The following is a 13,986-nucleotide window of genomic DNA, read 5'->3' on the forward strand; positions in this document are numbered from 1 at the left end:
TCTGATATTTGCCTTGTGTTTCAGAATTTGTTATTCTTCGTGATGAGAAATATGGTGGGAATAAAACCTACACAGACTTTGATACACTGGAGAGAGACTTTGCAGAACAGGTTAGATGATGATGCAATGTGCTTTTATGCAGTTTTTCTAATCCGAGTAAAAATATGTGCAGTACGTTTAAATGGGGCATATTTATACCTTTAGAATATAATGCATAAAATATTAACACTGATTATAAATATCACAATAATTTTATGTATGTGTATTTGTGCATAGATTATATATTATTAGATAAAATATATATTAAAAGTAAAATATAAACTAATCATTTTCTCATAAGTCAAGAAAATATAAAGTAATGTATCCCAGCAACAAGTAAAGCTGGCCACACACTAGACCAACTTACATCCAACCAGCCAATTTGTTGATTGGTTGGAATGAAAATCTGGTAAGGTATGAAAGCAAATGACAATCAGCAAATTGCTCCCAAATGCCGGAAAATGAACAAAAACTGTTGTTTTGAACAAATTGTTTAGATCAAACATTTAACAAAGTTGTCTGACCGACCATTTTCATCTGTTTTCTGGCATTTAGAAGCAAATTGCTGATCATCATTTACTCCCATTCCTTACCAGATTTTCATTACAACCAATCAACAAGTTGGCTGGTTGGATGTAAGTTGGTCTAGTGTGTGGCCAGCTTAAGAGTATACTGTCAACACAGTTAAGATATAAGGAATGAATTATAGCTGTATTCGATGTGGAACTTCAACCTCGCAGTAAATGACAAAACAATAACACCTCAAGATGGTCACTATGTACCTAGCAATTAATGACTAAATTCAGAATATCTCAATGGATTTGGCGTAAAATGAGCCAACCTGCGTTTTCTATCGAATGCTGCAAAAAAAAGCACAGAATAATTCTGGAAATGTTTTTGATAGAAAATTGTATCTCACTTGCTGGCAGCTTTTCGGAATTTGAGCCACAATATTTGTCTTGTATATTAAATGAATTCAAGGCATTTAGGAAAATTTGTACATGAGAAGTGAAACATGCCAAATCAGTTATCACAAATACGAGGCCAGGCTGTAATTATAGCCAGAACAGACCATGTGACTGCTATGATGGGCCCTGCAGAAGAGAGAGCGCATGTGCCTGTAATGTTGGCCAAATCCTGAGTATTGTAGCATGTGTGGCCCCAAAACTAATGCAATGCCAGGTTATGATCCACTATAATTGTTCATTATTGTGTATGATGGAAAAATAAGAGTTATGGTAAACTTTTTCTTCAAGGTCCACAGGGATACCATGAGGGGAGAAAAGGTGGTTGGAGTGATTCAGGCACCAAACAGTTAAGCTTTCAGCTCTCCGCATGCCTCTGGTCCTCCTCCACATATTCCCCGGCCACAGGCATTTAGTTCTGTAAACAAGCCCAAGGCAGGAGAAGGAAAGAGGAGAAAGCAGAACAATCTTACACCAGAAGCACACTCCGAAAATGAGGGAATTCTGTGCCCGAAAGACAAATGACCCAATGCAGCCAGGTGTGTCATGGTGGGTGCCCTGTGGACCTCGAAGAAAAAGTTATCAATGGTAAGTCTACCATAACTTTTTTTCTTCAGGGTCCATAGGGAACCACAGGGATACCATGGGGATGTTCTAAAGCAGTTTTTCCCTAAAGGTGGGGACACTCCTGCGCAGAAAGGATAACTAGTCATCCAAAGGAAGCATCCTGAGAGGCAAAAGTATCAAAGGCGAAGAGCCTACGAAAAGTGTGCAAGGCAACCACATTGTCTTCTGTCCACAATTGTTCAGCAGAGGCACCACAACTAAACGCCCCATAAATTGTAGTGGACCATAACCGGGAGAATGTGCTGTCGTCGTGTTTGGGACAGGAAGATCAGCCTGTATGTACACCTGAGAGATAGTCATACGTAACCATCAAGCCAGAGTCTGTTTGTTAGCTGGCCATCCTCATTTGTGAAAACCATATACCGCAAAAAGAGCATCTGAATTTCTAACAGGTTGTGCGCTCCACATAGCTACAGAAATGTCTGAACACTGAAAAGCTGGAACCTCTTCATTCACATGAAGACTGGACACTACCTTAGGAAGGTAATCCTCCCTTGCACAGAGAACAGCTCTATCCTGGTGAAAAATAAAAAAATGGAGAGCGACAAGAGAGCGCTGCCAAATCAGAGACTCTGCATGCAGAAGAGCTAGCGAGGAGAAAGTGTCTTCGTTGTCAACCATTTCAAATCTACAGAGTCCAAAGACTCAAATGGGGTAACTTGTAGCCCTTTGAGAGCCAAAGACAAATCCCACGGTGCTACTGGTGGGACAAAATGAGGCTGAACTCTGAGAACCTCCTGAAAGAAATGTGTAATATCTGGTAAAGAAGTAATATTTCTCTGCAACCAGATTGACAGAGCAGAACCTGCACTCTCAAGGTGGTCAGGCAAAGACCAAGGTCTACTCCAGCCTGGAGAAAAGCCAATACCCGGGAAACTCTAAACACCTTGGGGTCATATTTTTTGTGGGAACATTATTGACCAAAAGAATGTCAAACTCTGTAATAGTTGCGGGCAGAGGAAGGCTTTCGTACCCTAGGCATCGTTTGAATCACAGAACTGGAGAAACCTTTGGCTCTTAAGATGGAAGATTCAAGAGCTACGCCGTCAAAGACAGGCGAGGTAAGTCCGGATGCAGGCGGGGACCCTGCCCTAATGGATACAGCCATAGAGGAAGAGCATACGGACTGTCTATGGATAGATTCCATATGTTGTGAACCAATGACATCTGGGCCAAGCAGAAGCCACTAGTATTACTGTTCTGCGTTCCTGCTTGAATTTCCTGAGAACCCTTGGGAGGAGGGAAATCGGAGGAAAGGGATACGCCAGCTTGAAATCTCATCTTACTACCAGTGCATCCACGAAGGCTGCTGAGGGATCTCTAGTCCTGGACCTGGGGACCTTGTGGTTGTGATGTAATGCCATGGGGGTCTATGTCTGGTAGGCCCAATTTGTTCACCAGGAGTTGAAAAACCCCCGGGTGGAGAGACCACTCTCTGGCGTGTATGTCCTGACGACTTAGGAAGTCTGCTTCCCAATTGAGGATTCCCGGGATGAATATTGCAGAGATCGCCGGAGATTACATTCTGCCCAAATCAGAATGTTTATCACTTCCCTCATAGCTGCATGACTTTGCATGCCTCCCTGATGATTGAAATAGGCTACAATGGCCGCGTTTTCGGACTGGATCTGGACTGGCCTGCCCTGGAGCAGGCCCTGTGCCACGATGAGTGCTTTGTATGCTGCTTGAAGCTCCAGAATGTTTATGGGCAGATGACTTTCCTGATTTTGTCCATCTTCCCTGAAAGGGGTGATGACCTGTCACTGCCCCCCATCCGCGAAGACAGTTGTACATGGGGAGAAGCACCCAATTTGGAATCCAGAATGGGCAACCTTTGTCCAGATGATCCTTTTGTAGCCACCACGAGAGACGAACGTCTGGAGTGAGCAGGATCCTCTGGGACCTTATTAGATGATACTGTCCATTCCACCTGGAGAGAATCAATTTTTGCAGAGGCCTGGAATGGAACTGAGCATACCCCGCCATGTCGAAGGTGGATACCATTGACCCCAGGTCCTGCATCGCTGATGGAATGGATATCCTTCGCTTGTGTACTCGCAATCATATTGCTGCAATCTTGTCCTCTGCCAGAAACACCCTTTGTGCCTGAGAATCCAGAAGTGTCCCCAGATGTACCATCTGCTGTGTTGGAGAAAGAGAGGATTGCTTCCAATTGATGATCCTGCTGTGCTTCTGTAGGCAGGCAATGGTCAGTTGGAGATGGTGTTGTAAAACACCTGGAGACTGTGCCAATATCAGAAGGTCATCTAGATATGGTGGTAGTCTGATTCCCTGACACCTGAGGTAGGCCGTCATAACCGCCATTATATTGGTAAAGACCCAAGGGGCTGTTGATAGACCAAAGGGTAGTGCCTGAAATCGGTAATGTTGTTGCAGGATAGCAAACCTTAGAAATTGTTGGTGGGATGGTGTAATAGACACATGCAGATACGCATCCTGAATGTCCAGGGAAAACATAAAATCCTCGGGCTCCATTGCCAAGATAATTGACCGAAGAGTTTCCATACAGAAGTTGGGTACATGGATAAACTTGTTGAGGGTTTTTAGATTTAGGACGATGAGACGTATTTGGTTTCTGAACCAAACATATTTTGGAATAATAACCCCTTCCTCGCTGAAACACAGGAACCAGAATTATCACCCCCTGCCTGCAACAGGGAGTAAATGGCCTCCTGAAGGGCCAAGGCCCTTGATCGCATCTGATGGGGGATCTCTGTAAAAAAAACTTCGGGGGAGGATGCCTCTGGAAAGTGTGGGCATACCCCTGAGAGACTTCTCGGACCCAGGCGTCTGTTGGTGTTTGACAGTAATCAGCAAATTGAAGAAGTCGGCCTCTTACCCTGGAAACCCCCAGAAGGAGGCCCGTCCCATCAGGCAGAAAGTTTGTCGTCTGGCTTAGAAGCTGGATGTCTGGCCGGCCAGGACCTCTTTATTTTGACGCTTGGTTGTCCTATGAAAATTAGACAGCCTGGAGGTAGTCTGTTCTTTTATTCGTCCCTGAGGACGAAAGGACTGATAAGAAAACTGTCTAGACTTTAATGTAGCTATTCATGGCAGACCTGCAGATTTTGACGCTGCCAGAGTCGCTATTATCTTATCTAATTCTGCTCCAAAAAGTATATTCCCAAATAAAGGTAAGGATTCCAGAGCCTTATTTGACCCTGTATCTGCTTTCCAGGACCTTAACCAATGGACTCTACTAACCACCACTGAGGCTGCTGATGCTTTAGGAGCTAGGAGTCCAGCATCTATTGCAGCTCCTCCCAAATAGGAGGCTGCTTCCAGTATGTGGGAGATATGTCAGCTGTTCTCTGGTAGCATCTGATGAAGAATGGACGGGGGCATTGGAAGATTCTCTAACTGCCTTGGCTACTCAAGCCCCAGCCATAGCTGGTCGAGTAACCGCTCCAGATGATGATAAATACTGTTTTAAGACATGTTTAAATTTTTCAATCTGTAAGATCTTTGAGAGAAGATGCTGACGGAATAGGCAATGTAGCATTCCTGACTGTGTGTCACATCAGCATCCACAGTAGGAGGACTTTCCCACTTGGTACATTCAGAAGCTGGGAAAGGATACTACGATACTAATCTTTTCGTAACCTAAAACCATTTATCCGGGTTACTCCATGCCTCTTCCATAAGTTCAGTGAGCTGCTCAGATTTAGGAAACTCCGTTTTTTTACCACCTTCTTGTGTTTAAACACTGGAGCCTTCTTTCTAGGAGCAGGTTCATCATCCTCTATATTTAGGATTGATATAACTGCCCTCACCAAAGAAGAAACATCCACTGTAGAAGCTAGAGCTTGGAGAAGAACCCTGCGCATCATCTGATTCCCCCGATGATGCGTCTGACTCTACATGCTGAGTAGACTGATAAAAAGATAACTTCCGCTTAGGCGCCTTAGTGACTATCGGTCTGCTCGCAACAGCTGACTGCGCCATACTCTGTCTTAAGTGAGCATAAATTCTTTAGAGAGGAGTAGGATTTGTATATGGCGCACTGACTAACTAAATCTGTATCCGTTGCATATAAAAACATATATGGTATATAGAACTACAAAGAGGTGAACTAAAAACTGCTATGTGCCTGCTAATGATCTTCACATGTTCTGTCCGCAATTCATGAGCATATATTTATCTCAATAACTCTGTGTATTTATCTTGTGTTCCTCTGTAGTTTATTATAAAGAATTTCGATCAGTTAGATACAAATGTTGCTATTTTTGGCAATGTGTAGCAATATATCTCAGTTCATTGATAGTCATATATCTGGCTCTATTTTGCAGGACAGTGTGTGTTCAATTTATCCAAATTTTGTGTAGATCCCTTTATTCTGAGGATGGTTTATTTTCAAAATATATCTAATACCCCTAATTATATAGATCTAGACATGCATTCATGTTCAAATCTCATATTAGTCTTTATTATGTATAATAGACAGGTTCCAATATCTTATATTCAATTATTCTGCTGTAATAAAGCACAGCAGCAGCGACAGTGCTGCACCCTGGTGTGAATTAGTCCGTTAATAGTAACAGCATACTGATACAAATTGTATAGTTCAATTAGGGGGGTACCAACACAAAATGTAACTGGGATCGGAAGGCTGATTACATGCCCAAACGGGATTATTTCAGTGCGGTTCTCCGCCAGCCTTCTACATGTGGGATGTTAATTGCTTTTCCCTATACTCATGGATCCACTGCTGAACGGCAGAAACACCTTTAACATATCACGGAACAATGCCCTTATTCTTTCATATCTCTGCACGCGGATACAGATTTAGTTATTCAGCTGCAATAAAAGTTTGGCAGTGGAGGTAATTAGAATTAAGCACACATATCTTATGACATTTGAGTATGACATTCACAGGCACAAACCAGCCTGGTCAAAGCAACAGCGAAATGTGCATCGGCATTTGCGCTATGTACCTGTGAATCTCATATACTCCAAATGTCATAAGATATGTGTGCTTAATTCTAATTACCTCCACTGCCAAACTTTTATTGCAGCTGACTAACTAATTCACACCAGGGTGCAGCGCTGTCGCTGCTGCTGTGCTTTATTACAGCAGAATAATTAGTTTGTCAGTAAGCAGTTTGACAAATAAATATTGATGTGACCTTGGCGTATGTAATATTAATAAAAACAATCTCCGTTATTGGCGATACATATACAGAGGATTTAAATGTGTATCCTAGAAGTTAGAGATTGATCATATCAACGGGCATTGAATAGAAGATGAGCCTGTCTATTATATAGAAATAAAGACTGTAATTTGAGCTTGAACATGAATGCATGCCTAGTAACATTTATATAATTAGGGATATTCAATATATTTTGAAAATAAACCATCCTCAGAATAAAGGGATCTATACAAAATTTGGACAAATTGAACACACACTGTCCTGCAAAATAGAGCCAGATATGACTATCAATGAGCTGAGATATATTTGCTATACATGTTGCCAAAAATAGCAACATTTGTATCTAACTCTGATTGATTGAAATTCTTTATAATAAACTACAGAGGAACACAAGATAAATACAGTTAATAAAATAAATATATGCTCATGAATTGTGGACATATACAGATCCTATTCCTCTCTAAAGAATTACCTACCTATCTGTGGCAGCACCCCTAATATCCAGAAGAAAATTTAACAAGTGGATTCTGAGTGTACTTAATTTTGGGGTCTCTTTGTAACGAATGGCAATTTTTCCTGTGCAATAGATTTTTTTTTTTCTTGTTTACCCTAAGTAAGCATAAACATCCATCCAGGAAGGATGTAGAGGAGGGACAAACATTAGCATGCTGTGGGTATCCCCATACATGGAGGCTGTGTAGGAGTAGCCATACAATCCACAAACTGCTTCATTACCTAAGACAAGGAGGACACCCAAGATGGCTCCTGTACAGGGGCTGGTAAGCTGCACTGGTGAGGTGGTTCTTTATAACAGACAGCACACAAACCATCCTGTAAAAAGTCCTGAGAGGACAAAGCCGCCAAACAGGATTTATATGAAACCAGCATCGGGGCCTCCACCTCCTGTTTCCCTTTACCTTATGACATATTCAATATTAAAGGTAACAAATGCAATGCAATGTGACAGCCGTTACAAATACTAGTAAATGTGAAGTACAAAAAAAACCCTCCCACCTGCACCAGAGGGATGAGGAGAAAAAAAACAGGAATAGTTATAGCTGACAGAAATAAAAGGCAGTAGCAATACAGCAGCTAGGAAACAGTCACATACAATGCATATGTAATATACTGCAGTTGCAATAGACTCTGAATCAACTACCCAAACACCAGGCTTGGTAGGATATAGAGCACCATATATACAGTACCTCACCTGAGGGAGAGGTATACAGGGAGACTGACAAAAAAAACCTCCTGAGACCAAATAGCTTCAGCAGTGCACAGTTAGTGGACTGTGAGCGTCTCCTATACACGAAGAGGGTAGGAGGAGCGACCCAGACGCGCAAACACTTTTGATGGGCTGGGGGAGGAGATGCCGGGGTGAGCCTACCTCCCCCATGTACGCTGGCCGCATGGCAGCAGAAGCATCTGCTGCCGATCCCTGGCATCAGACGGTAAGGCCCCGTTGGTCTAGTGAGGAAGCGGACGCTCCTGGCCCTCGCTGCAGCTGCTTCCAGTTCGTCTCCAGCGCCAGAAGCAAGGACTGCTGCGCACGGACCCCGTAAGCTAGATCTCCTTACCTGACATCTACGTGCGTCCGTTTGCAGTCTGGGCCCCAGCATCGCTGCTAGCAAGCTCTGCCGTGATCCGCCAAAATCACCAGAAATGTTACTGGTATTGGAGATAGATGGAGTTGCAGTGCATGTCTCTTAATTCAGATGCTCAGCACTGCTTACTCAAAAACATAGAAATAAAATAAAACCTAAAATAAAAGCTTGGGACTGCCTGAGCAGTCCCGTTAAAAAGGTGCATCTGAATCCTGCCGTACCAAATTAACAGCTGAATGGCTGTGGCCGGGGTATATATGGAGGAGGACCAGAGGCATCCTGGGAGCTGAAAGCTTAACTGTTTGGTGCCTAGATCACTCCAACCACATTTTCCCCTCATGGTATCCCTTTGGACTAGGGATGTGCAGGCTCGGATAGGTTCGAGTTTGCACGTGGAGTTCGGATTTTTCCCTCCAAAAAAACGGAACTCAGAACGAGGCAAAACGTCATCTTACATGGACGAACATCATCATTCCTGGTCTTTTGTCCAGGAATGATGATGTTCGTCCATGTAAGATGACGTTTTGCCTCGTTCTGAGTTCCGTTTTTTTGGAGGGAAAAATCCGAACTCCACGTGCAAACTCGAACCTATCCGAGCCTGCACATCCCTACTTTGGACCCTGAAGAAGAAATGCAAATTACTGCTATCGGACTCTTCTGACACTAACTGGCTGCAATGAAGACAGAATTAAATGATCCTGTTGAGCTTTAGAATTGGCATGTATGGCAACATTACGTTTTTTTTATTTTGTCATTTATTAAGTGGAAGTACAGCTATAGGGTAGGCATGTACACTATAGGTGTTTTTATTTTCAGTGATCTTCTTGTGACCTTGACGAAGATGCCAGGTGATCTTCAAAACGCTTAGGTGGTGAGCCCACAAACACGCGTATTTTCTTACAGTCTGGACTTTGCCATGCATGGCAATCTATCCTCTGGATCCCCTCTTTAGGGAAGCAGTCGGGAAGCCGACGGACGGAATCCCAACAGCCGGCTTCCCGACTCTCTAATCCCGGCAAGGGTTAAATGACAGGTGTCAATATCCCGACGCCTGTCATTTTACCTACGGTGGAGGCCGATGCCCGATTTCCCGATCGAAGGTAAGCCGGGCGCGGACAGCCGCAGCGGGGAGGGATAGGTTAGGGGCTCCCGGGGGGGACTTAGGGATAGGCACCCCCCCACCCAGGAGGGTTAGGTTTAGGCTAGGGGGGGGGGGGGGGGGGTTTAATAACCCCCGGGGGGAGGTTAGGGTTAGGCACCACACCCCCACCGGGAGGATTAGGTTTAGGAGGTGGGGGGGGGGGGGTGGAGGGGAGGTTAGGAACCCCCAGGGGGAGGTTAGGGTTAGGCACCAAGGTTTGAAAATCTTTTTGTACTCAACAATATTACAATCTATTCAACTTTGTTCTCAAGGAGTCATTGAGGCTATTGTATCCTCTATTTCTATCATTGTGGGCTTTTATCCCAGTGAACTATGCTTGTATATACACAAGACTTTTTTTTTTTTTTTTTATATCCTACCTTTTCTTTCTCAACGCTGTCCCTTACTCCTACTACTACCAGTGAGGCTGACTACCTCACACAGCTGCAGGGACTTACTCATTTATGTGCCAAGGTTTTTCTTTTCAATGTTCTTGTTACTGTACCATGCAACACAATAATGTAGACTTATCTTGACTTTGTACACCTTTTGTCCCTGTAAATGGCAATTTCACCATTATTTGGCAGCAGAGCTTGGAAAAGGGGAGGAAGCAGTCACTGTATAAAGCTGCATACACACCGTACGATCTGTACCACCAACGACTTGAAAGATATCTTTCGGTGAAGTCATCCTGCCACATCTCTGAACAGGCAAAGTTGACGATATTGTGCAAATTGGCCTTCATGTATGGACGCGCATCGTTGGTCTGTCACTGCATAAACATGAACCATATTGTTCATAGATATCATATCGTGTGTATGCACCATGAGATACAATATGATCACTCCCATTTTCAAGGATCTGCTGTCTATTTCTGTCATAAGCAGGGATTGGGTTTACAGATGAGGAGGTATACAAGTAAATACCCTAAACTGATTTTGTCACTTATTTTGTACTGTTTGCACTTGATCACAGCTTGTGGCCATGTTTATTTCTCTTGCAAGGCTGGGGAACACTGGACCATGGGATTGTAGGTTGGGGCACTTAGTAAGACTGTAGGTTTAAATTATATGCTCCTCCCCCCTGCAATCCCACAATTCCAGTCTTCGTTAAGTGCCTGAGGAGTTAGGCACCATTTTTATGAAGCAGCCCTTCTGTAGTATAGTGTTTTTACAGTTATTTTGTAATTTTTCTTGTTTATTTCTAGTTAGGAGCTGTGCGCTGCTTGTAGCAGCGCACAGAGTGAGTGCGGACTGCCGCAGGAGCTGCGACACAGCTCGCCAACATGGAACTGCTGCTGGGGGGCTGTGCGCGCTGGCGGGACCCCCTACAGAGCACTCTGGTCTCTCTGAGAGACCGCCTGGATCCGGGGACAGTGTGCACTCGCACCCTTTTTAGAGGGTGCAGAGCGGCAGTTCTGTCCCAGATGGTGGCACCATCTTGCCGGGTCTGATCTGCCGCAGGTACAGAAACTGGGGTTCTACTCCTTCCTTGTACGCAGGCCGACCAGCTCATTCCGGACGCTCTAGTATCTTCGTGTCTTGCGCACCTGTGGGTGGGTTGTTCAGTTTGCATGAACCGTCTCCGATCCGGTATCCACATCATGGGGGCCAACACCTCCTCGTTACATGTCTGGAATGCGCGTCTTCGGATTCCGTTTGAGGCAGGTCGTCCTACTTCCTCAGTGGGTAATTGACTCGATTCCTTGTCTAATCCGGGCCCTACTGTTCAGTGGAACCCTGGCTTCGTGGGTTTGCACCACAGTAAGGTAGGTGCACAGCAGGTATCACAATTTGATCTCTTCGGAGGTTCTGCTTGTGTAGGATACCTCTGCTTCAGAGTTACAGACCTTCTTAGGTCACTTGATTCAAGTACTTTCAGATCAGGACTGTGTCCCAACTTTTGCAAGGTCTTCCGTGTCTGCGCCTTCAGTTCTGAGTGTGACCTTCGACATCTCTCTCCAGAGGTATTGTCTTGCGGCGGACAGTGCAGGAACCCTACTGACCTTGGTCTCAACGGTTCGGTCAGTGCCTCATCCATAGACCGGGTTGAACATTCAGTAAACCAGGTTCTACTTACGGAAGTCCCAGTGTGTAATTCTCTAAACTTGACAGGGTTGCTCAGCATACCTCTCGTCTCCGTTCCCATTCTGTACAGCAGCACCCATCACTCTACATTGGGGGAGGGATTCTGTTCTCCTCCAGGTCCACTCCTTGGTCCTTCCGGATGGGCTCATTGTGGCCACGGGCGCGAGTCTCCTGGGCCGAGGTGCCGTGAAGTTGCTTTTCGGCTCTGGGGCCTTGGATCACCATCTGCAACGGCTCGGCTTTTCTATGGGCTCGAGCTCCAAGCCATCATTCTGAAGGGCCCTATCCATCCTTACTGGCTGGTCGCAGTTGGTCGGACAACAACCAGGTGATGGCATAGGTATGTCTTGCATGGCAGCGATACCGTAGTCTTTCCAGGTTGGAAACTTTTTTTTTTCCGTCTCTCAGTGGTGTTCGTGCTGGTAGTGGAACAGTGGACTTCCTCAGCAGAGCCACGTTTCTCCCAGGGCAGTGGTCTCCATCGCTTTCTCTCTGTCGCTCTATCTCTCTCCCCCCAGTGGTCTCCCAACTGTTCGGGAGTGAGGCCTTCCCCGTGGGGATTTCAGGGCCTCTCAGTACGATTGCCAAGCTCCACAGTTTTGGATGGGATCCTGGTGTCCACTGGCTTCCACAACTGGCTGCCTTGACTGTTCCATGGAATTTTTATCCAGAGCATCTGTTTCTGCTGTCCACACTCTTACTTCAGGTCTCCAGGGGCATTAAGGCTTTTCGAGTGAGGTTAATCCTGGTGGCTCCAGGTGGCGGCGCTAGTCGTGGTACACTGATATTCTCCAGAGGTCAGTGTTCCCGAGGCGGTGTCTTTCACTTTGCCCAGACCCGCTACAGCTAGGCTCTTTTCTACCGGGGGACTTTCTCGGTTGGTTTTCACGCCTGGACTTCTGGGGCTGGGAGGGATGACGCTGCAGGTCTTTCCGTGGATTCTTAATCTAGTCTCCTGGGCTCTCACACAGGCTCCATTGGAGTCGTTGCATTCAATGGATCTTCAGTCCGTTGTTTGGAAGCAGTGCTTCCTCATGGCTATTGCCTCCCCTCTGCATTGTTACGTATTTGCTCGTCTTCCATGTGCGGTTCTCCGTATACGTTTTAAGATTCCAGTCGACACTGGTTTCGGATGTTGTCCTTCTGGTTCTTCCTCTTTTGGGGAATTCCTGGGACTGGGATGATCTGGCTCTGCTAGTTGTTGGGTTGAGCTCTGCAGATTTCCTTGGACCCGTCTTCTTTGTTACGCCGCACTGTTCTCTGCGGGTTCTTTAAGATGCGTTGGTTGGCCGGCTACTCAGCATACCTTTTGCGCATTGGATCAGCTCTGTCATTACCATAGCCTATTCTGGGATTAGTTGACCACCACCAGACTGGGTGTCAGCGCCTTCCGCTAGGGCAGTGGTGATCTCTTGGGCAGCGCGACGCGGGACTTGAAAAGCACAGGTCCACTGTGCGGCAATCAGGTCCCATGTCTGCACGTTTGCTCATATTTACGTTTCAGGGGGTTTTTGCCTCCAGCAGCTCCTACTTTTGGCGTCCAATTCTCCGGTCAGGTAGCCTGAGCATTCCCTCCCCTGGGGTCAGCTTTTGAACGTCCCATTGTCCAGTGTTCCCCGGCCTTGCTGCAAGAGAAAATAGGATTTTTGGTCAATTTACCGTTGAATCCTTTTTCTCTTAAGCAGGCTGGGGAACACTGCAAGCCCTCCCTCTCGCTCAGTCATACGAGGTGTTTGGTTCTTGACCGGTCTTTTCCCTGCTGGTTTATTTTTTTGTTCTAACAGTTTCACGGGGTTCCTGCTACTCCTCTACGGACTCTTTTAAAGAAGTACTGGAATTGTGGGATTGCAGGGGGGAGGAGCATAGGAGTTAAAGCTACAGTTTTGTTAAGTGCCAGCTCCAGACCCAACCTACAATCCCATGGTCCGGTGTTCCCCAGCCTGCTTAAGAGAAAAGGATTCAACGGTAAGTTGACACAAAATCCTATTTTCTCATTGTATGTTTTTTATCTGATTCCTGCAGCATGTCCATCCTGGAGATCTTAAGGCCTCATTGGAGAAAGCTCTCAATAAATTACTGGACCCAATTAGAGAACAATTCAACAGCCCAGAGTTGAAGAAATTAAGTAATGATGCATATCCCGACCCCACAAAACAGAGTGAGTTTTGTTTCTGTTTTTCCTGATTGCGGTCTTTATACTATGATTGCATCACTGCAGCACCAATAAGGTATCTGACTTAAAAGTATAACCGCTCTGTGATCCTGTGTGGAATAGTGTGCCCCACAGGTGATTTGTATGTGTCTGGTCACTATGCATATCCTTCTGCCATGATAGGCAGAGATAAGCTGCTG

General features: G+C 45.4%; 1 protein-coding gene across 2 annotated transcripts in view; it reads left to right on the forward strand.

Moving 5' to 3' along the window:
- YARS1 (tyrosyl-tRNA synthetase 1) overlaps positions 1-13,986 on the forward strand; it is a 68,065-nt gene that overhangs the window by 49,828 nt on the left and 4,251 nt on the right. For both annotated transcript variants that reach the window (XM_088451211.1, XM_088451212.1), the window contains exons 9-10: positions 25-110; positions 13,657-13,792. In XM_088451211.1, the coding sequence (XP_088307337.1) occupies positions 25-110; positions 13,657-13,792 (222 nt within the window). The remainder of the gene's footprint in view (positions 1-24; positions 111-13,656; positions 13,793-13,986) is intronic.

The sequence above is a fragment of the Taudactylus pleione genome, unplaced genomic scaffold (genome assembly GCF_031769625.1).
Source record: "Taudactylus pleione unplaced genomic scaffold, aTauple2 ptg000541l, whole genome shotgun sequence".
Lineage (NCBI taxonomy): Eukaryota > Metazoa > Chordata > Amphibia > Anura > Myobatrachidae > Taudactylus > Taudactylus pleione.